General features: G+C 56.8%; 2 protein-coding genes across 3 annotated transcripts in view; one reads left to right on the forward strand and one right to left on the reverse strand.

Annotated features, from left to right (window-relative positions):
- Window positions 1-489: 489 nt before the first annotated feature.
- On the forward strand, window positions 490-10,862 carry VSIG10L2 (V-set and immunoglobulin domain containing 10 like 2). The gene is made up of 12 exons (XM_054712852.1): window positions 490-624; window positions 2,118-2,436; window positions 2,656-2,931; window positions 4,683-4,958; window positions 5,494-5,742; window positions 6,470-6,730; window positions 8,154-8,444; window positions 9,152-9,448; window positions 10,029-10,151; window positions 10,433-10,457; window positions 10,549-10,601; window positions 10,765-10,862. Exons 1-12 carry the CDS (start codon window positions 490-492, stop codon window positions 10,860-10,862), a joined length of 2,403 nt encoding a protein of 800 aa, XP_054568827.1.
- Window positions 10,863-14,124: 3,262 nt separating this feature from the next.
- CDON (cell adhesion associated, oncogene regulated) overlaps window positions 14,125-22,214 on the reverse strand; it is an 81,198-nt gene continuing 73,108 nt past the window's right edge. For both annotated transcript variants that reach the window (XM_054712569.1, XM_008142562.3), the window contains exons 18-20: window positions 19,691-19,770; window positions 16,836-17,110; window positions 14,125-16,233 (exon numbers count right to left, since the gene is read on the reverse strand). In XM_054712569.1, coding sequence (XP_054568544.1) covers window positions 16,070-16,233; window positions 16,836-17,110; window positions 19,691-19,770 — 519 coding nt within the window. In that variant the 3' untranslated portion in view covers window positions 14,125-16,069. The remainder of the gene's footprint in view (window positions 16,234-16,835; window positions 17,111-19,690; window positions 19,771-22,214) is intronic.

Here is a 22,214-nt window from a genome sequence, read left to right on the forward strand (position 1 = left end):
AAATGCCCTCAAGTTTCACAGTTCACGGGTCAAACCCAAACTGGATCCCAGAGCTCCCGCCACAGTCCCCGTGCTTCTAACAGGACCTGAGGCGAGCGGAGGGCGAGAGGGCTGCGGGAGGTGGGTCTGAACCTCGGCTCCCCGGTCAGGAGGCGGGGGGAAGGGGGGGGGCCTGCCCTGCCCTGCCCTGCCCTGGGCAGGCGGGCCTTTCTCAGGTCTCTCTCTCAGGGACTCTGATTTCCCACATCACGGAATAAAGACGCGGCCGCGGCTTCCTTGCCTCCTGCATTATGGATGGAGTGAATCACCTGGTAAATAATTCACACGTCATCGGGGCAGGGAGGTAACAGGAGAGCAGGGGCGAAGGAGCCGGAGGGCTGAGGTTGGCAACCCGAGCCAGGACCCCATCTTTCCAGGCGGGCTTTGCTCTGGGGAGACGGAGCCCGAGGGTCGGGCAGGCTCCGTGGCAGACGGGCGGCCACACAGGCGATGGGGGCCGGGGACAGTCGGCGGGCCCTGCGCAGACCACCCAGCCTCCTGCTGCTGCCACCCCTCTGCCTACTGTGTCTCGGGGCCTCAGGTGAGCGATACTCAAACCACCCCCACAGGAGCCCATTCCCACTCGCACCCCATTATTTCCTCCCCTTTCTTTTTCATTAAAAAATATAAATATATATATATATATGTTTATTGATTTCAGAGAGGAAGGGAGAGGGAGAGAGATAGACATGTCAATGATGAGAGAGAATCATTGATTGGCTGCCTCCTGCATGCCCCACACTGGGGATCCAGCCAAAAACCCAGGCATGTGCCCTGACCGGGGATCGAACCATTGACCTCCTGGTTCATAGGTCGATGCTCAACCACTGAGCCACGCCGGCCGGGCATCTCTTCCCTTTCTTCCTCGGGATCCTTCTTTCGCACTCACATGGCCATTAAGTCCATCCGTGTCATTGACCTGCTAGACATCAGCCAGCGTGCTCTGAGCGGCTTCTGCCTGTCAGGTGGGGGAGGCCGGGCCCGAACAGGGCTCTCCATCACCCTAGCAGCCGGGGTGGTCCTGGGGACCACTGCCCAGCGGTGAGCGTGGGAGTGACCTGGTCCGATCTGGTGTCATTGTTTCCCCGCAAGCCTGGTGGGTCGTCAGGGCACTGACAGCTGGTGGGACAGGGAAGAATCCGTTTCTGGGTTCTTGTCCTTCTTGGTTAATGGAACCTCAGAATGTTGCCTTCGATCCCTCCCCTCCGACTCCACGCCTGTCTTCTCTTCTCTCTGGGAGAAGATAGCAGTGGGAGGGTCTCAGCCCGGGTATCCGATGGGGCTCCACGGCAGCCCCACCGCCTCCCGGGGGGCTTTGGACACGTGACTTCGTGTTTCAGAGTCTCAGGGATGCAGTGATTGTAACAATTAGGAGCAGTGGGCCCCGAGGTGAGAGTGCAGGACAGAGCCTCGCACTCAGCAAAGGCAAGTGCGTGACGTACTCCTGCGGCTCGGTGTCCCCTGCGGCGCGTACGTCAGTCCCCCGTCCGGGGGCTGTCAGCACGTTGGAGCAGCCTGGCCGCAGGGGCTGGACACCCCGGTGCCTGGGCAGATGCTGGGGTCCGTGCCAGGCCTGGGCAGCCTCACCCCGTGATAATGAGCTGACGTCTGACTCTCCGATGGACTCCACGGGAGTCCCTGCGGGGTGGCTCATCTGTCACTGCCACCCTGGTGCCTGGCACGAGGCAGGCGCTTGACAGTTTAAACAGCTGACAGGTGAATAGGTGCTGGATGGGCCGATGGCAGGCAGGCGGGGTTTTCCCTTTGCCGCTGGCTCTGAAACCCCTGGGTGCCCTTACCTGAGGCCTCCGGAGTCCGGGTGGCCAGTGCCACACAGCTGTCCTGACTCTGGAGTCATCTGGCCGGTCCCCAGCCTTCCGCTCCTCCAGCACAGCCGAGCAGGAGGCTGCAGGCTCCGCCGGACAGGGTCCCCGCCTCAACGCCCCAAGGGCTTGTGCTGTCTGATCCGGCCTGTCCACGCTGTCCCGGCTGCAGACCAGGCTCTGGGCAAGGAGGGGGCAGGAGAGCCGACAGCTCAGATGTCCCGCGTGTCCCTGTCCCCAGGGCAGCCCGACGAGGAGGAGGCGGCGTCCGTCCAGGGAGTGCGGGGCGGCTCTGTGGAGCTGGCCTGTGGCTCCCCGCCCGCCCCCCTGGTGGTCTTCTGGAGCTTCACCCCGCTGGGCTCGCGGATCCCCCGGCCGGTGGCTGTCACCAGCGGAGCCGAGTTCGAGGTGGAGGCCGGGGCCTCGGCTCTGGGGACCGTGAGCCTGCGGAACAGCAGCCTGGTGCTGGGGGAGCTGCGGGAGGCTGCCCGCGGCCACTTCCTGTGCCAGGCCCTGCACGCCACCGGAGGCCGGCTGCACACCGCCTACTCCCACTTCAGTCTGGCCGTGCTAGGTGAGGGCCCGGCAGGGGCCTGGGCTGGAGCGCTGAGCGTGCTGCGTGCACCCTTTGCATGCTCTGTCCGCTGTGTGCTGAGGGCCCAGGCGCTGCCAGGCCGCCCCCGGGGAGACTGTGGGCAGGCCAGCCCCCAGCCAGCAAGGGCGGGGCCACGGGGCATGGCGGGCACGGCCTGGGTCTGCGATGACCAGCACAGAGCCTCTTCTTTCCTGGCAGTGCCTGTGTCGAAGCCTCAGGTGCAGCTGAGCGAGCCGTCCCCGGTGGAGGGGGCATCGGTGGTGGCCACGTGCACAGTGCGGGAGGGCACGGAGCCCGTGACCTTTGCCTGGAAGCACCAGGCACCCAGAGGCCGTGAGGAGGCCCCGGTGGGGGTCACGGAGCGAGGGCTCCTGCTGGACCCCGTCAACCGGACACACCTGGGCTGGTACGTGTGCAGCGCCCACAACGCCGTCAACCAGCTGAGCAGCGACGGGGCCTTCCTGGACGTCATCTGTGAGTGCGACGGGTGTGGGGGCAGGTGGGCAGGGCTGGCACCCAGCTACCCACTTCACTCGGCCCCCTGACACACTCAGGGGTGCCCCCAGGAGTGCCCCAGCCTCAGGGTACGGCCCCCACTGGTGCCAAATGCGGCTCCAGGACATGTGGGTTGTAACCTTGTCAAGGTCATGGGCCCCTCTTCCCAGGAAAACGTGCGTAGATTCGCAGTCACAATTTTACCCACAGTTCGGGGGTGGAGGTGGGGGGTGGCCCAGAAAGCCTGCCTTGGGGTTAAGCCTGAAGGACTCTCAGGGACCACCCGGACCCGAGGAAACGGGGGGCCCTGAGGGTAAAGAGGGCACAGGTGGGTCCCCAGAGGGAGTTCTGAGAGCAAACGAGGGGTTAATTTCAGAACAAAGAACTCCAAAGCAGCCAGCGAGGAGGAAGTAGCCAACTATACAAAGCGGAGGGAAGACCAGGAGAGTTAGTTCAGGAGAGAGGAGAACCCAGACTGGGAATGAGCTTGAAAGGGGTCAGAAGTTGGTGTGAAAGACGAGGGCTCGACGGTCTAGAGCCGCGCTGTCCAGCGTGGTGGCCACGCGAGATGTGGCCAAACCGAACAGATGGGCTTGGAGTGTACGATGCACACAGGATTGTGTCGCTAGTCTAAAGAAAGGCTATGAAATATTTCATCAGTATTTTTTCATATCGATTATACACTAAAGCAGTGGTCGGCAAACTCATTAGTCAACAGAGCCAAATATCAACAGCACAACGACTGAAATTTCTTTTGAGAGCCACATTTTTTAAACTTAAACTTCTTCTCACGCCACTTCTTCAACATAGACTCGCCCAGGCCGTGGTATTTTGTGGAAGAGCCACACTCAAGGGGCCAAAGAGCCGCATGTGGCTCGCGAGCCGCAGTTTGCCGACCACGACACTAAAGCGAGAATATTCGGCATGTATTTGGTTAAATGAAAAATACTAAAGTTATGAACACCTATTGATGTCTTCTGCGTGGTTGAGTTCGGGTACTTTTTCGCTTGAAGATCTGGCTACCGGGAATTGAAGCATCTGTTGGTCACACGGCTGCTGGACAGTGCTGGCCCGGAGGTTGTAAGGAGCAGGGACGGACGGGGTCTCGTCGGCCTTGTTGGAGGCAGCTTGTGGGAATTGTAGGCTGAGGACGGTGGAGGAGAGAGATGAACCATTCTCGGGAACGACGCAGAGGCAGAATAGAAGCAGGAAGAGAAATCCGTCCTTGCCAGGGGTCGGGGAGAAAGGACACAGGAGAGAGGGGAAGGTGGAGACCCAACGAACTGGAAAGAGCCGGCTGCTGGGATCACACCCAGGGCACTGCCCACCTGTTCTCTCCCCTCTCATCTCAAGGGACCAACCGGGCCAGTCCCTCAACGCCAGGCAACGTGAGAGGGCTGGGCGCCCTCTGCTGCCCACCCAACTCTGGCCTGTCCCCTACCTCAGCCCAGCCCACCAGGCTCACAGGGAAGCCTCCCGGAGTCCCAGGGAGTCCCCTCGGGCTCCCCCAGCCTGGGGCTCACTCCACAGACCCCCGTCTCCCACACTGGGCTGTGCCTGTGGCCCCTGGACTCTGGCTCCTTAGGGGCCTAGCACAGTGGTTGACACGGTTGGTGCGTAAGACGTGGTGGCTGGAGGGTGAGCAGGTGTGGCGGTGAGCACCTGAGCAGGTGCAGGAATGCAGGCTGGACAGGTGTGACGGCCTCCCCTGCCCCCCCCCCCCCCCCCAGACGGCCCGGACAAGCCTGTGATCACCATGGAGCCGCCGGGCTTCACCGAGGAGGGTTTCTGGGCCAGCGAGAAGGAGGAAGTGACTCTGAGCTGCCTGGCTGCGTCCAACCCCCCCAGTCACTATGTGTGGCTCCGGGACCACACGCAGGTCCACACCGGGCCTACCTACACCATCGCCCGCGCCAGCCGCGCCCACACCGGCCTGTACACCTGCCTGGCCCACAACAGCCGCCTGGACACCCGCACACAGACTGCCATCCAGCTCAGCATCTACTGTGAGTGTGTGCCCCTCCCCCCGCCCAACCCCGTGCTCCTGCAAACTGCAGACGCCCATGGGGAATGGGCAGATGCGGGGGGGAGGCAGGTCTGGGGGACCAACTGGAGTTGCAGAGCAGGGGGAGAGGCTAACAAACCTTGGGAAGGGCAGGGAGAGGGACAGCCCCCCCCCCCCGGTCCCCCCATGCAGACACCCCTTCCGAGTGGTGGTCCCATGGTCCCCGGACTGAGCTGCGGCACAGAGAGGGGCAGAGTGAGGACAGTGAGACACGTGCCAGGCCAGGATGGCAGTGGGGCATGGGAGCACTTCCTGCTGGGACTTCCAAGGGAGCCCCCAGGGTTGCCCAGCCCCCAAGCCATGCCCCTTGACCTGAGAGCTCAGCCTTTTGCTCACCAGCCAGCCCCTCAGAGGGGCCGGTCTCCCCTGCTCACCCACTTCTCCCCACGTCACCTACCAGGACGCCTCTGGCCCCAGCAGCTGGTGCATGGGCAGTGTGGCCCGGTCCAGCCCCATCCGAGCCCACTTGTCCCCAGATCCCCCCGAGGGGCAGCCCTCCTGTGCAGTGCTCCCCGCCCCCGGGGCTGTGACTTTGGTCTGCGCCTGGCCTGGGGGGCTGCCAGCTGCCCGGCTGCAGTGGGAAGGGCCCCAGGGAACGGGCCCTGCCGCCCCCAGCAATGTCACCTGGAGCCACCCCGCCACCCAGCTGCCCAACGGCAGCGTCTTCACCTGCACCGGCCAGCACCCCGCCCTGGCGCGGCCCGCCGCCTGCAGGACCGCGCTGTGTGAGTGGGCACAGAGATAGCCGGGCTCTGACATCCCAGGCAGAGGAGAGGGGAGGGTCGGAGGCGGGGGAGAATGGAGGGGCCCTGGGTCTGGGTGGGGCTCCGACCACAAACTCTGAGACTTTCCACGCAACAGGGAGGTGGCAGCGCTCAGCCCAGACCCCACCTCCCAACTTCTCTCCACTCAGGCTGGTCTCCATCTGCTCTGAGGCCTGTCCTCCTCGTCTCAGGCCTGGGACCCCGTGACACCCTCCTAACTGTCTCCCAGCCTCCAGGGTCAGCAGGCTCTCCCCCACTCACCACCTCCAGTCCCCCTCTCCCCCTCCCGCCCCCGACCTATGACCTCTACTGCTCCACTGCATGCTGTTCTTGAACTGTGCCTGGAACTTTCTCTCCAACTTGGAGACTCCTGTCCATCTACCAAAAACCAAGTTCAATGTCATCTTGTTCCCAAAGTCCTTCTCCCTGAAGCCACAGTTCGCTGTCTCTCTACCTGCACCCCAGCACTCATCAGGCCGTATTGCACCTCTTTGCTAGCCTTTGTTCCCACTGTTTCTCTGGCACATAGTCAGCCTTCAACAAATAATAAGTGAAAAAATGGATGAGTTGACTGAGTAAAGGGAGGCGTGGGCGAGTGAACCAATAATGGAGGAGGGAGGGACGGGCTGGGCCTGCTGGGTCCCCTTCCCCCTGGAGGGTCAGGCTGAGCCCTGTATGCCCTCCTCAGGGGAACCCCTCCGGAGCCCTGCGTGCTGGACCGTGGCCACATCGGGGGAGCAGTTCATCACGCTGAGCTGCGAGTGGGCTGGCGGGGAGCCCCCCGCCCTGCTGAGCTGGCTGGATGGGCAGCAGCAGCCGCTGGGCAGCAGCAGCGCCTCGCCGGCCGTCCACCTCCTGCCGGCCCGGGGCGACCTGGCTGGCAGGGCGTTCACCTGCCAGGGCACTCACCCGCTCAGGGTCCCCGGTCCCCACTGCCGGCTCCAGCTGGGTGAGTGGGGGGTAGGGACTGGGCGCTGGGACGGGGGGTGGGAGGCGAAGCCCTTTGGCATCGGGCCGAGGGGCTGGGATGCAAAGTGAGTCCAGAGACTGGTCAGCTCACCTCCCAGGGACTCAAGTATGTTTGATCCATAAACTCGGGGGGTTTAGTCTATGTGTGTGCTGACCAATAAACATGTAATGTGAGCCATACATATACTTTTATTTATTTATTTTTGTTGTTAATCCTCACCTGAGGATATTTTTCCCCCACTGACTTTTAGAGAGAGTGGAAGGGAAGGAGGGAGGGAGAGAGAGAGAGAGAACCATTGATGTGAGAGAGACACATCAATTGGTTGCCTCCCACACCTGCCCCAACTTGGGGAGCGGAGCAAACCTGCAACCCAGGTGCGTGCCCTTGACCAGGAATCAAACCTGCACCCCTTTGGTGCATGGGCCGACGCTATAACCATTGAGCAACACCAGCCAGGGCCATATATATAATTTTAAATTTTCTAGTAGCCACATTAAAAAAAAAAAAAGCAAAAAGAAACAGGTGGAACATTTTATTCAACTCAATATCTATAATAATAAAAGGGTAATATGGTAATTAGACCAGACAGCCGGATGACCTTCCAGATGTCTGGAAGTCCGGACGTTCTTCCTGACAAAGCCGGGGCCTGAGGGAAGCAGGCCAGGGTCCCAGGTGCCTGCGGGTGGTCTGGGGAAAACTGACCAGGGTCCCGGGTGCCTGCGGGTGGCCGGAGGAGGGAAGCCGGTGCTGGCAGCTGGGGTAAAGGAAGGCCTACTCTTGCATGAATTTTCGTACATCGGGCCTCTAGTATATAATAATTCTCACCAAATGAGTTACATCTTAGTCCCCAAGGCGTGGTGACCAGCCTGCTTCAGGGGCTCTGAGAAACTCCTCACCCCGAATATTTCCCTCGCTTGTTACTCAGTCTCGGGACTGGACGCTCCATCAGAGGTCCCGACACCTGACCTCTGGGTCGTTTGGAGTCCTCCCCTGAAAACCCAGCACCTGCTACGGGCCCAGCCCCGGGTGGGGCGGAGGTGGCGGCCCCTGGGGGAAGGAGGCCCTGCGCCAGGTGCGGAGAGGGAGGAGGTGGAGGCCCAGGTGCAGGAGGGGGGCCCCACCTGCAGGCGCAGAGCCTGGGGTGGGCAGGAGCGGGGCCTGGAGGAACACCGCTCTCACCTCCTAGCTTTGGAGCAGGTGGCGATGGGACTCTGCTTAGAATTTCAGAGGAGACAGACTGGCCCAGGACAGCTTCTCTGTCACCTCCACGGCCCCCCTCCTCTCTCTCCCCTCCCCCCACCGCTGGCCAGCACCTTACCCAGAGCCTCCCCACCCCTGCCTGCCCCCCCCCCCCGCCCCTGGGCACAGGGGACAGCTCCAGCCTTGCTCTCTGTCCCCGCAGAAGCCCCGCAGCTGGCAGTGGCTACGGCCCGGGTGTCGGTGCTGGAGGGGGAAGAAGCCTGGCTGCGGTGTGCCCTCCTGGGGGGCACACCACCTGCCCACCTCCTCTGGCTGGGACCCCAGCGGCAGCTCTTGGAACCGGGCGATTCCGGATTCATGCTGCACCCCGAGGGCTCCCAGCTCCATCTTAGCATCCTCAGTGCAGACCCAGCTCGCCACAGGGGCACCTACCAGTGTGTGGCTCGCAACGCCGTGGGCAACAGCAGTGGCAGCATCCTGCTGGAGGTCCTCCGTGAGTGAGTGTGAGAGTGTGTGTGTGTGTGAGTGTGTGTGAGTGTGTGTGTGTGTGTGTGAGTGTGTGTGAGTGAGTGTGTGTGAGTGTGTGTGTGAGTGTGTGTGTGTGAGTGTGTGTGTGTGAGTGTGTGAGTGTGTGTGTGTGAGTGTGTGTGAGTGTGTGTGTGTGAGTGTGTGTGTGAGTGTGTGTGTGTGTGTGAGTGTGTGTGTGTGTGAGTGTGTGTGAGTGAGTGTGTGTGAGTGTGTGTGTGTAGGGGGTGCATTTGTGTGTCCAAGGAGGTGGAAAACCTCCAGCCCCATATGGCCCTAGAGGTGGAAGGCCCTGGAATTCCTCCTCAGCATGTGGGCAGTTAGCTCCTGCAGGCAGACAGCCCCTCACAAACACGACCCTCGACGGCTACTGGCCGTGAGGCACGCGGACTCTAGAACACAGGCACGCAGCTCCACGCGGGCTGCGTCCTCTCCCTTTCCTCAGTTCACAGGTGAGGAAACAGGCCTAGAAATGGGAGTCAGGGCAGCACCGGCCCCTCACAGAACTGAGCACGTCTGCACGCCCAGGCCAGGCCCTTTCCAGCTCCCGATGGCACTGGAGCAAATGGGGTGCACAAGCGCATGTGCACGTGGGCGTGCATGAGCACACACACACACACACATGCACACGCGGTGGTGTGCACATGCCTGCATGTGTCCCACCCTCGCCCCCAGGGTACCCAGCTCCCCCCAACGTCACCATCAGCCGCCTGACCTACGGGAGGCACCGCCGGGAGGTGCAGCTGCAGTGGGCGGTCGCGGGCCCCGGGAACCTGACCGGCTTCCTGGTGCAGCGCAGGGCGGGCGCTCCAGGCCCGGGAGCCGCGGCCTGGGAGACAGCGGCCGGCGACATCGAGCCGGAGAGCAGAGCCCGGCGGCTGGGGGGCTTGGACCCCGGGGTGCTCTACGCCTTCCGCATCCTGGCTCTGAACCACCGCACGGCGGGACACCCCTCTGAGGGGAAGATTCCAGGTGCTGGGCTAGCGCCCTACGAGGCTCGCCATGCCCCCCCAAAGCTGAGCCCTGCCCATCTCCCTCCTCACAGGGCACCCCGAGTCCATCCCTCTGCTCCCCTCCTGCTGGATCCCTCCCGCCCCATCTGTCCTCTCCCCGCCTTCCCTCAGGTCCTCTCTCACCGCTGTCTTTCCCATCCCTCCCTGGGAGGCCCGAGGTGTGAGCCGAGGGGTAGGAGCCATAGCTCAGCTTGAATCAGAAGCAGGGAAGGGGAGACTGACTAAGGAGAGGCCCCCCTCTGTGCCTCAGTCTCATCTCGGGGGGCACACGGTGGGCTCCCCGCTTCCCATGCTCTCTCCGCCTGGGAACTCCTCATGACACGGCAGCTGCCGAGACCACCGGCCCGCTGCCCCCTGTGCCAAACCCCGGGACTTGGCTGGGGATCCAGCTCAGGAGCACGGGGCACTCAGGCGCTCTGGGTCCAGCCTCGCCCCTGATCACCCACCGGGGGGCAGGGGGAACTGGCACCTTGTAAGCCACTGCTCCAGGTTCAGCCATGGCTCTAACCTGCCCGCTGCCCCCACTGCTCTCCCTCCAGCGGACCCGCCCTTCAGCGCCTACCCAGCTGTGCTGGGCGCCGCGGGCACAGGCATGGTGGTGGCGACGGTGGCCTCTTTGCTGGTGTTCCAGTACGCCGCCCGGCACCCGGAGACCTTCCCCCGTGAGTGGGGAGCTGGGGGGGGTGGTTGCTTGACCCCAGATGTCAGCCAGGTCTCCATGACCCCAGGGAGCTGCAGGAGCCCCCCTCTCCCCCCCCCCCGGGGGTAGGAAATCTGGGTTCTTCTGTGTGCAACATCTCCTCAATGTGAGATGCCAACCGCGGCCTCAGGCTCGGGGGCGGGCACCCCCCCCTGGGCTCATCTCTGGAGGGGCCTCTGGGGAGGAGGGCTCTCCTGCGCCCCGGGCTGTTGCTCACTGAGGCGCCCTCCCCCTTGTCTGCAGGCCTCCGGCCGCTGCTCGTTCCCACGTGAGTGCGGGGCTCGGGATTCCCTCTCGCTGGGAAGGAAGGCGGGGACGGTGTGGCTGTCACTAACCTCACTGTCCCACTTCGCCCTCAGGGAGCAGAGCCACCCACACAGGGGCTCCGCGGAGGGCCCCGAGGTGCAGGCAGGTACGCGGCATCTTATCCCAGAGGCGACTCATGAGAGGGGGGCCGGTCCCGGGTCTCGTGTGTGATGCGCGATGCCTCTTGTCCTCTAAGGACCATCTGGGGGACCCTCCCCGCCCCCCGCCCCCCGCCAGGCACCTCTCTGCCTGTTCACTCTGCTCCTCAGGCACTGGAACGCCACCCGCCGCCCCAGGTTCAGATCCTGCGCAGGAGTCCACGGATGCACCCGTGAACGTCACCATCACAGTGACCGCGACACCTTGAGGCCCAGGAGGAAGGTGGGGGGAGGGGGGGAGACAGGGAGGAGGGAGAGCTTCACTGTCACACTTGGTCCTAAAAGCAAGGTGTCCCAACGCCCCGCTCCCCGCTTCACGCCCAGCCGTACGCCCCATGGCCGCCAAGGACTTGGCTAGAAGCTCAGTCCTGGCCCCGCGGTGAGACAGAGGCGGACACGCAGACGCAGCTGGAGAGCAGGCCAGCGGGTGCCCGCGGGCAGGGAGATGGGGTGCTGGAGACACAGCCTGGGGCTCCGACAGCCCGGCCCCGAGCAATCCCTAATAAACCTGCTGACCATCTCCCCGGCGGGGGTCCCTCCACTGCACCTCCCACAGGGAAAGGCCGCCCCAGTGCAGGTGGGCCCGGTTCTCCCGCTGGGAGGAGGCCGGGAGATGGGGTGCAGGACGTGTAGGCCCGAGCCCCCTTCATTCACCTGCAGCGACAGGGCCTTCTGGCTCTTGACTCTCCACGCCTCCAAGTCCCTCCCCGAGGGCACACCGTGACAGTGACAGGACCAGCCGTCAGAGCTGGTGGCAGAGCAGGGCCAGGGCGCTGGCCCCTCCCTGTGCGGGAGGAGCGGCTCCGGGCCTGGTGACGAAGGGACAGGACGCAGGGGCCAGGCCCCGGGTCTGTGCCCACGAGGGGAGCACAGGCACCGCAGAGGCCGCTCCTGCCCCGGCCGGGCGCGGGCTGAGGGGACCCAGCCTGTGCCGAAGTCCCGCTCCGCCAGCTGCCAGCTGCCTCACTGGCTCCCAGTGCGTGTGTGTCTGAAACACTGAGAATCACAACCCGACGCCCGTTAGGGGCTGGCCCTGCAGGGGACTTGGAGAAGCCGCCAGGCCAGAGCCCTCTGCCAGGGGGAAGGCAAGTGGCGCCCAGAGGAGTGGGAAACGGACAGGAACTGAAGCTGCCTCGGGGGTTCTCACAGATTTGGGCTTTATTAGAAAAGGGGTGTGGGGTTCCCTCAGAGCCCTCAGGACGGGGCTCAGGTTTAGGGAAGCCTTAGCTAAATGTGGGGGACAGACAGAGCAGGGCCCCACTCCATGCAAAGGACCCTGTTGGCTTTCGGGTCAGCAGCACAGACAGATTCTGTAAGGCAGTAACCAGCTGCTGCTTCTAGCCCAGAGCTCACAGCACCCTCTCCACCCTGCCTCCCCCTCCTCATGCCCCTCTCCCTCTCCGCCCTGCCTCCCCTCCTCATGCCCCTCTCCCTCTCCACCCTGCCTCCCCTCCTCATGCCCCTCTCCCACTCTCCGCCCTGCCTCCCCTCCTCATGCCCCTCTCCCTCTCCACCCTGCCTCCCCTCCTCATGCCCCTCTCCACCCTGCCTCCCCTCCTCATGCCCCTCTCCCTCTCCACCCTGCCTCCCCTCCTCATGCCCCTCTCCCTCTCCACCCTGCCTCCCCTCCTCATGCCCCTCTCCCTCTCCACCCTGCCTCCCCTCCTCATGCCCCTCTCCCTCTCCACCCTGCCTCCCCTCCTCATGCCCCTCTCCCTCTCCACCCTGCCTCCCCTCCTCATGCCCCTCTCCCTCTCCACCCTGCCTCCCCTCCTCATGCCCCTCTCCCTCTCCACCCTGCCTCCCCTCCTCATGCCCCTCTCCCTCTCCACCCTGCCTCCCCTCCTCATGCCCCTCTCCCTCTCCACCCTGCCTCCCCTCCTCATGCCCCTCTCCCTCTCCACCCTGCCTCCCCTCCTCATGCCCCTCTCCCTCTCCACCCTGCCTCCCCCTCCTCATGCCCCTCTCCCTCTCCGCCCTGCCTCCCCTCCTCATGCCCCTCGCCCTCTCCACCCTGCCTCCCCTCCTCATGCCCCTCTCCACCCTGCCTCCCCCTCCTCATGCCCCTCTCCACCCTGCCTCCCCTCCTCATGCCCCTCTCCCTCTCCACCCTGCCTCCCCTCCTCATGCCCCCTCTCACTCTCCGCCCTGCCTTAGGAAGGAATATTGCATCCCCTAAGGGGGCCTGCCTGCCTCCGCACAGCTTCGAGGCTCAGGTATTTTCCCAGCTCCCCCCACCCCCCAAAATGAACCCACATTTGTCCTAGATCCTGTTCCTTCAGAACAGAAGGGATGAGCTCACTGGGCTCTTGGACGTGTGCACGGGGGTGGGTGGTGGTTCCAGGGAGGGCAGGGTGGAGGTTGCAAACAATTTCAGAGTAAGAGTCCCGCCCCCCCCCCCACCGCCCATCCCCCGCCGCACCCCAATCACAGCTACAGCGGCTTCATACACACAGGGAGCCGCTGAGGCCCCTGCACCGCGGTCTCCATGGAAGCAGCATTCTCTTTTAATATAAAATCATATCCACCAATAGAACCTGCCCAAGCTACAGCCTGTCAAATATGTACAATCTCAGACAGGCTGTTACAGCTTTTCAGGGAAACAGAACACACTTCCCAACATGATACAAAAGCATGCACCTCCGAGTCAACGCGTTAGAGGACAGCAACGCAGGTGGGTCCCACGGTCACGTGAACGTCCCAGCAGCTCCGCCGCTGGAAGGAGGTCTGGGACAGACACGGTCCGCTGTCCAGGACGCTCCGGCCTCCAGACTCGCTCAACAGAAACAAGAGGCGGGAGAAATGTTTGCAAAGGCCACAAGGTTCAAAACCTTGCAGTTTAACTTACACCCCGTACACCACCAGCCTGTCACCTGTCACCAGACTACCCGTGCCTGATCGAGAAAAGGGGGGAAAGGAGAGTGTGACATGATGTCACAGAAATGGGGAAGTTTAATGCTAACACAAAGAATCACAGAGTTCTAAGGCGAAAGGAACAGGAAGAGGCCTGAGCAACTACAGTGTCACTAAGCCAAGCGAAGATCAGATTCTGGTGGGGGACGGGGGTGGTGGTGGGGAGGGGGGCGCAATCAGAGGGAGAGAGTGCACTCTGGGAGCTGGGCCCCACGGCCCCACGTGGGCAGAGGCAGCCTCCCTGGCTGCGGGCGCGGCGGCAGGGATCTCAGCAGGGCGGATGGAGCACGTGGATTGGACGGGGTCCGTGGATGAGGGAACCACAATGCTTTGGAACGCGGCGTGGAGAAGTGGAAGGAGCTCGGGTTACGGCTCCACCTCACCGGGCTCACGTGCGGGCGCTGCGGCTCACTGCGAGGCTTGTGGGCTTCAACACCTACTTTGTGGGTTTGCTGTGAGGGTGGTGAGACGGCGGTAATGAGCTCGAGCCCGGTGCCCGCAGATGTGGGTGCCACCCCCGCCGTGGGCCGTGTCCCTGGACTTCCTGGAGACGTGACACCAGGCAGGACTAGCTTTGGGGACTGCGCGGGGCCTGACAGTTCAGAACAGCTCGTGGGTAGGGAGAACTCAGAACTCCTAAACATAAAGGCTATTATATATATATAGTATATTTATATTTATATATCTCAATATATAAAGGCATTTTTATAAATAAAATACAATAAAGGGATAACACTTAAAACAGCGTTACTAATCATATAAATAAGGCGTCCGCAAGGAGGCTGCCCTGAAGGTGAAGTCGTCTTCTTTCCCGGTGGGCAGCTCCCACGTTCCAACTCCAAAGCAGGTTAGGACCTGGGCCTGGGCTGACACCTGCTTCCTGGATCAGAACCACCACCTTCTAACAGCTGTGCCTCCGTCTCCCAACTCCCTGCTGCAGCTCGACCGGCACACACGGGGCAGGCTCCCGTGGTCGTGTCCTGCGACGTGGTCCTTCGCTCCCACAGACGGCGGGACGCAGCCCTCCCTCCAGAGCTAATTGCATCTTCCTAGACGGCACGGCCGTGGGCTCCGGGGCAGAGAGCTCGCTGCCGGGGCACCCTGACACCTGGCCGCGAAGTGCCGCGCCTTACACTTCCTCGGAGGAACTCTTGCAGAGTGACTCGGCTTCGACAGCACATTTCACCAAAGTTCTACTTAGAAAACAGATAAACGTGGGGGGGAATAGGATGCACTCGTATAGACAGTAGATTAGCATAGTATTCTAGTGTGTTTCACTGTAACTTCTGGGGAACTAACTTAGTTCACCGAATGCTAGCACTGCTGGACTCTGAAGAGAATGATTCTGTTTCTTTCCCCGAAGGGACGCACATTCCCCAAAGGAGCGACGATCCGTGAAAGCTGGGCTCGAGCGCCTGGGCACACAGGGTTCTGTGTGTGCTTTTGGGGGCGGAGAAGGAAAGCCCCCACCGGCAGCTGCGGGCGGGCGGGCGCCCTGCCACTCGGGCAGCGTAGCTGATGGGCCGCTCTGCTGACAAAGATCAGGGGCCAGTTTACTATGACACGATTCTGAAAAAAGCCAGGGAATTTCAAACCGTACCCTCCTCACCCTCCACGTGAAGGCTTTCTAACAGCCGCACTGCCCAGGCGCGGCCAGGCGGGGAGTGAGAGGAGGACCATTCGGGTGGAGGGGCACCGTCTTACACTAACGGGAGCTGCTGCCAAGGGGGCTCCTTGAAACCCGCCCCTTTCTCCTTAAAATGTCCATCTTTCTCCTCAAGCCATCCATTTAAAGTCTCATTTTGTTCCTGCTCTTAGAAACACATGACAAGTGGCCCCCGGTGACCATTTTATAGACACATGCAAGTTTAAAGCCGGAGGGCTCGGCGGCGTTCTTCTCTGCCTCGGCTGCCTTCTGCGGACGGACTGCCCTGCCACAGCCCCGCCAGGCCTCGGCCCTGTCCAGGACACTGTGTGAGCAGGGCCCGGAAGACGGACGCAACTTGTGCCCACGTGCAGAGAGGCCCCGGCTCAGCTGTCACCGTGTGCAGGCGCTCATGGCAATCATGCGATGTGCTATTGTAAACAGCAGGTTACAACTGTGGTTGCTTCGGGATGTTCTCCGAAAGTCTGACTAGACAATATTGAAGGACAGCTTTCCACCTGAAAACTTCCGACGGCCTGCAACGCCCCCGTAGGTGAGGCAGCCAATAGGCCGGGGCCTCGCGGGAGGCGCTCTGACGGGCACTGAGGTGCTTGGAAAACATGGAATGCTCTGAGATGATCGAACACTATGCAAAACTAGGTTGTTTCCTACTGAGGGGGGAGGGAAAATTTTCAGGCATAAATAATATAAAAGGGCACACATTTTAAGATACATTCATATGACATTACTGCTACAAAAATAAATAATGCTTTTTCTCTGATTTGAATTAATGTCCCTCACACAGTCCATTCCCAGGCCTGTTCTGTGCAGTGACTGGCTGGAGTCCCGGGCACATCCTCAGGTCTCCTGGGGCTGCTGAAGGACCCCAGCGGGGCTGTCTACAGGAATGCCAGGAGGAGACCATGTTGTCTTTTCAGTACAGTCCTTTGAAGCAGGTGGCAAGATAAGAGGATTCCAACTTAAAATTGTGTTCTCTGTTTCTGAATGGACACAGCTGTCTCCTGAAAAACACAAAGATTGGGGAGCACCGTGAAATCATAAAGGTTGATTTTCACAAAGCAGTCTACACACATTACTTGGAGCAATAAAGAAAGAATAATGAGTGAAAGCAGAGCCCAGGTGTGCTTAGTTTGAATGTGAGGGAGACAAAAGATATAAAAGGTTTAAAATAAAGTTGAGCTCTGACGAGCAGTCATACAGTTCACCTCAGGGTTAAAGCAAAACCCTTAAAAGCCCCAAAATAACCACTGTTAAGTAAAGGCTACAACTCCAGGATCAACTCAAACGAACCCAAGGGGCATGATCGCAAAAGGCATTCTTTGAGCAAGTCTACCGTCCAGGTGCAAACGCAATCAAAGCCTATTTGGATTTCTTTTCCAAGATGTAATGGGATTGACAGCCTGAGCTGAAGGAGGTGAATAATCACAAAATTTCAAAATCTACCTAGTCAACTTTTCTTGAAGTATCCCCCACCCCCACCCCCACCCAGTCTTTTAAGAAAGGTGAGAGTGATCACAGAGAGGACACGTCTGCGCCACCTTCCCGTATCCGTAGCTACATGAAGACGACCTAGAAGCTAAGGTTGGATGATGCCTCCCTGTACCTCTGTTGCATCCCGCTGCATCCTCTGTGGAATCAGAGGTGACCTCACTCCTGCTGTCCTGACAGCACGTATGTGGAGCAGGTCTTGCTGCCACATCGTCCCCGATGCTCTCTCCAGGTGACGGGCCACAGTCGGGGGGTGTGGAAGCCTGACATGCAGGCATCTTCGTGTGACCGAGGGGCTTCATCTCCAAACCATCCTGAGGACAAGGCGCCACCACTGGGACCACAGAGAGGGGGCTGCTGCTGAAGGTGCCGTTCGTTTTGGTGAAACACCTACAAGGTATAAACCAAAAGGAACAATTTTGTCTGGAGGAAGCAACAATTAAAATACATCGATTTTGCAATAGCATGTGTATCACAGAGTCTTAAGAGACTGGTGCTTAAAAAATAACTAAAGTCTTCACTATGATCTGATACATCAAAAACTCAGAAATAACAGTTAAAGTGGAATACAACAGGAGAATAAATCAAGAGGCAAACAAACCACTTAGGAATGGAACCTCAATGATGACCTACTCCCACATGCCTCCTGGGACTCAGTCCACTGTCAGAAGTTGTTTCCTAATTCATAACTGGCTCCTGAACACAGCACACAGCAGGAGAAGGCCATTAGCCACTGGAAGAAATGGGGGGTGGGACTTAAAGCTAAGAAACTGATGTCCACATAAGAGAAATGACCTTATGCAAACCAAGGAAAACATACTTCTTTGAAGTCTGGTAACAGGTTTCCTCTCACCCTTGGAAGAAATACTACTGAATCAAAGCCTATAAGGATTAGATATTCAAAAACTAGATTTTGTTTCTTTTTCAATTTTTTTCTTTGCAGAATTCACTTCATTTCTACCACACTTTTATTTCTGGTCTTCATCTAAGATATGTGTTTTGTTTTTCTTTCCATTCTTCAGACCGCATAATTTCTATTGATCTTCTAGTTCATGACTCTTCCTTCTGTTGTTTCTAATCTGATGACAAGCCCATTCCAGTTATTATAGTTTTCTGCTTTGGAATTTCCATTTGGCCTTCTTTTTTATAGTTTCTATTTCACAGACAAAAATTCCCCATATGTGAATTCATGTGTGTACATCTTCCTTTAAATCCTTGAACGCATTTTTGACAGCTGCTTTAAAGTCACTGTCTGCTTATTGTAACATCGGAGTTATCTCAGGATCTGTTTCTGTTGACATAAAATAATGAAGACTCGGCCATGTGTAGCTTGTACTTTTTTCCCAGATGGGATATATACATTTTTCCAAGCTGATCTTTACTTGGCTACTTCCTGCCCATTTCTAATCTCTCTAGGACCCTTAATTTCTTGTTCCTTCCTGATGGGACCTCTCAGTTCATTCATCTGTGAATTTCATCAGTGTCCTCTCTACTCTTTACCAATTATCAAGACTGATGGTAAGCAGACCAGATTTAATGTCAATTCCTTCCCATTAAACTCGCCAAACAGCTGACAAACCTCATTTGATTGCATATCCGGAACTGCACTGATGCCTTTGGAATTGAGGAGAGGAGAGAAGAAAGGTGGAAAGTTCTTATTTGATTGAAATCTGTTTAACTCTTGAAATGCCCATTTTGTACAGGGTTTCTCAACTAAGTCTTTAGTGTAGGGGACTGGATCCTGGAAAAGCTTATGAGGCATGCTATTAGGTATCAGGTGAGCTATTTGTTATATATTACTCTGAACACGGAAAAGGGTTCCAATGAACTGAACACAGTGAGGCAGTCATTCACAATGTGCCACAAGCCCCAGAGTCAAATTCAACTCCCCAGATTGCTCCAGTGCACATCCCCTCTTACCGGTTCTGCAAGCTTCACGTCAACACTCCAGTTTGGGCAGTAAGGGCAGAGTTTCCTAAGGTTATTACTCAAACAGAGGGATGATAAAGGGTCTGTGGGTGACAATGACTTTTTCTTACAAGTCCGCTCCAAGAATGCATTTAGGTGTAACCCCAAGAAGGCAGGGAAGGAAGAGTATAGAGGGGCCGGGTACAGAGCAGGAGACTCCACATGGAAAAGGCCCGCAGCCAGACCTCTCCCGGTCTTAGGAGAGCTGCCCGGGGAACGTGAGTGTGAGGAGGCCTGGCAGGCGTCTGAAAGGATGATTCCCACAGGTATGCCGAGGGGTAAGCAGTCTCTCTCCCTCTCCTACCGCGATTTCCAGCTCAGTGACGGCACCGCCACCTGGCATCATCCCTGACACCTCCTTCTCAGCCTGCCTCATCGACCAATTACTCATGTCTTTGTTCTTTCTAATCCTCAGCCGAGGATATGTTTTCTTATTGATTTTTTTTTTTTAGAGAGAAGGAGGGAGAGAGATAAAGAGAAACACCAATTTCAGTAATATAACTATGAAAAAGCATTACTATACACACAGCGGTTTTCCCTAATAATCAAGCCTGCTCTCATCATAACATAGAATAGAAACATCCCATAACACAGAGTTGAAAATAACAGGTGAGAAAAGATAAAATCTGTACAAAGAGAATGACTCTAATTTAAAGACTTCAAAAACCTTAAACCTTTTAACCTTTTGCACTCGGATGTCAAGTGTGACTCGACATGGTTAGCATTAGAATAAAGGAATCGAGAAAAAAGCAAGCAAGTGCAAAGGGTTAATACCTTAGAAACAAAGTCTTTAATATTGTCAGTATTGCTAAAGAAACCAAAGCACAGAAAGATAAAAACTGTAAAGCAGGGGCAAAAAAAAAAAAAAATTATAACAGCCTCCCTTATTCAGAGTTTTATATCTTAGGTAAAATTTGAAGAACTTGTTTGCTAAAGGGAAAAAAAAATAAAAGGAGTCATACACCCACTCACAACAACCTGTGCAAATACGTATCAACATACCTATTGTTATTCCAGCAATTTCGACAGGTGATGCACTCCACCGGCTCGGTCTGAGGTACGGCTGTGTACACTCCGCCCCCCTGGTCAGGATGAAGCACAGGGAAAAGACAAGAAGGAAGAGGGCTGAAGGGGCCATAGACCATTAACCCCATACTCACAAATACAAAAGCCAAGCCAGCAACGCATGGAGGCACGGTCCATTTCAACCGACTCCCTGAGCAGGGCTATGCTTACCCCTGCTCACCTATATTCACAAAGGAGTTCTGCACAATATTAAAACGACTCCACAAACTTAGCTGCCATGTTTCCCATGTATTTTTGTACTGGAGGGAGGCAAATAAACGGGGAAGGTTAGTCACTTCCCCTCAGGGTTTCGAACCTAATGAGCCCACAACGCACTGTACATTCTACCCTCCGAGGCGTTTTCACCTCCGGCAGCCGTGGCAGAGCTGCACGTGACGCCAGCTGGAGAAGCAGGGGGAAACGCCTGGGTGATGTCATAAGATAACCCATCCTCATTTTCCTGTAATTATGTCGAGTGGGCCTGTTCACTTGACTACACTCCGGTTTCGAACATGTTATGTTTTTCCAGATGGAGCAGAGTCTCAGCCAGCGATGACTTGGAGGGGACTATTAATATTCTGATGTTGCTTTTGGCCAAAACTGCCCAGCAATTAAGAAAAATGCCCAGATTAACACATACCTCATTGTCAAATGTTCACTTGACATGTACAATGGCAAGAGTTCCTAAAAACGGAGTTAAGAACTGAAGCAGCCTCGCGGTCAGAGTCAGAAATCTGCTCGCCGAGGAGCCACAGCAGAGGGGAATTTGATAAGGGTGGGCGAGGCCGTCACGGCACCCAGGCTTGGAGCAGGCCTTCAAGGTTAGGAAAAGTTCAGGCAATTGTTTTTCCCAGAATACTTTCCATTTCCACTCAGCTCATACCCAGCAGCCAGAATCCAAGCAAACCAAAAACACTGAAAATTTCTCTCAACATTCTTCATCCAACTAGCAACAGGAACTTTTAAGAAAACATTGAGAATATTCCTAGGCCATATTCAGCCCCCGGGGTTAAACTTAAAAGCTTCAGACAATCAAGTCAGCGATCTACAGGGTAAGGTACTTCTTTGAATCACTAACCATGTTAAAGTGAATTAATGATTTTATGATGACCATCATTTTTTAAATTTCCAGACTTCCTCCCACCCAGAAGAGCAGAACAAGAAAACAAATGAGTTAAAATCACAGGTGATAACCTCTACAATTTTACACCTAATGGGGCGACTATTATTTAAAAAGCAATTCATTGTTCAAAAAACCGAAGGACTATGTTCAAATACTAAGAAAACATCAGACTTATTTTTCCTCCTATGGAAACAGCATGTGCTGTTTCAGACTTCCATGTTCTCTCCTTGGGTTTCTTGGACAATGTTCATAGTTTGGATTAGGAATGGTGACAAAAAAAGTTTAGGGAGTCTGAATATAGGCCATGTCTTTCCACACAAAATAATGAGATCATTATTCTCTTTTGGTAATGAGATGCAGTAAAGCAAATAAAGTATTTTTTCTACAACATACTAAAGCTAGGTCACATGACAGCCATGAGATTTCTAGCTTTAAGATATAAATATATGCCATCGCTTTATCCTCCAAATATTGAATAAATCTTTATGAAAGTCGACGATAAAAAAGTTTCTTCAAATTTTAGCACATTGTGGGTTACGGCAAACTTATCTGTAATCAGAACAGTGACAAAAGCTTAAATGTGATAAACTAAAGTTATCTATTTGGTTGAAAAATAATATGGATGCGTATCCAAACTATGTAATAAGTCAACTGTCCTGGTGCAGAGACCCTCTGTAACCAAAATATATCTAAGATATTCTACTCATTCTGTTCCCATTTCAAAGAGGAAATCGTATCAGCTAGTTATTCCTGAGTTACAGTGGTTTTAAAGCTTTATTCCCTCTTGTGGCTCAGAATATTAACCCTGTAAAATGCAGGTATCAAGACTCCCAGACACTGGGCAAGAGAAACTAAAAATCACCATGTGTTAGAAGTTGGTCTGGTGGCCTGTAGGCATGTTCCGCTTGGCCATGCAATGCCTTCAAAAACTGGAATGAGTTCCCAACATGTAAAAAGTCTGGCAATTATGCCCAACTGATGTGGCTCAGGGGTTGAGCATCGACCCATGAACCAACAGTTCGCAGTTCGATTCCCCGACAGGGCACGTGCCCGGGTTGCAGCTCAATCCCCTGTAAGGAGCATGCAAGAGGCAGCTGATCAATGGTTCTCTTTAATCACTGATGTTTCTGTCTCTCTCTCTCCCTCTCCTCTCCTCTCTCAGAAATCAATAAAAACATAAAATAAAATAAAACCTGGCAATTTCACCTGGATTTACAGGTGTCCTGAAAAAGCAGGAAATCTGGCCACACTGGGTCCTGCAGGCGAACCACAGGAGCGGAGCTGCAGTGCCCTCTAAGGCAGTGCGTGTGCTGGGCCTTTGCTGGTGCCTCCAGCACC

Source organism: Eptesicus fuscus, chromosome 23 (assembly GCF_027574615.1).
Source record: "Eptesicus fuscus isolate TK198812 chromosome 23, DD_ASM_mEF_20220401, whole genome shotgun sequence".
Taxonomy (NCBI): Eukaryota; Metazoa; Chordata; class Mammalia; order Chiroptera; family Vespertilionidae; genus Eptesicus; species Eptesicus fuscus.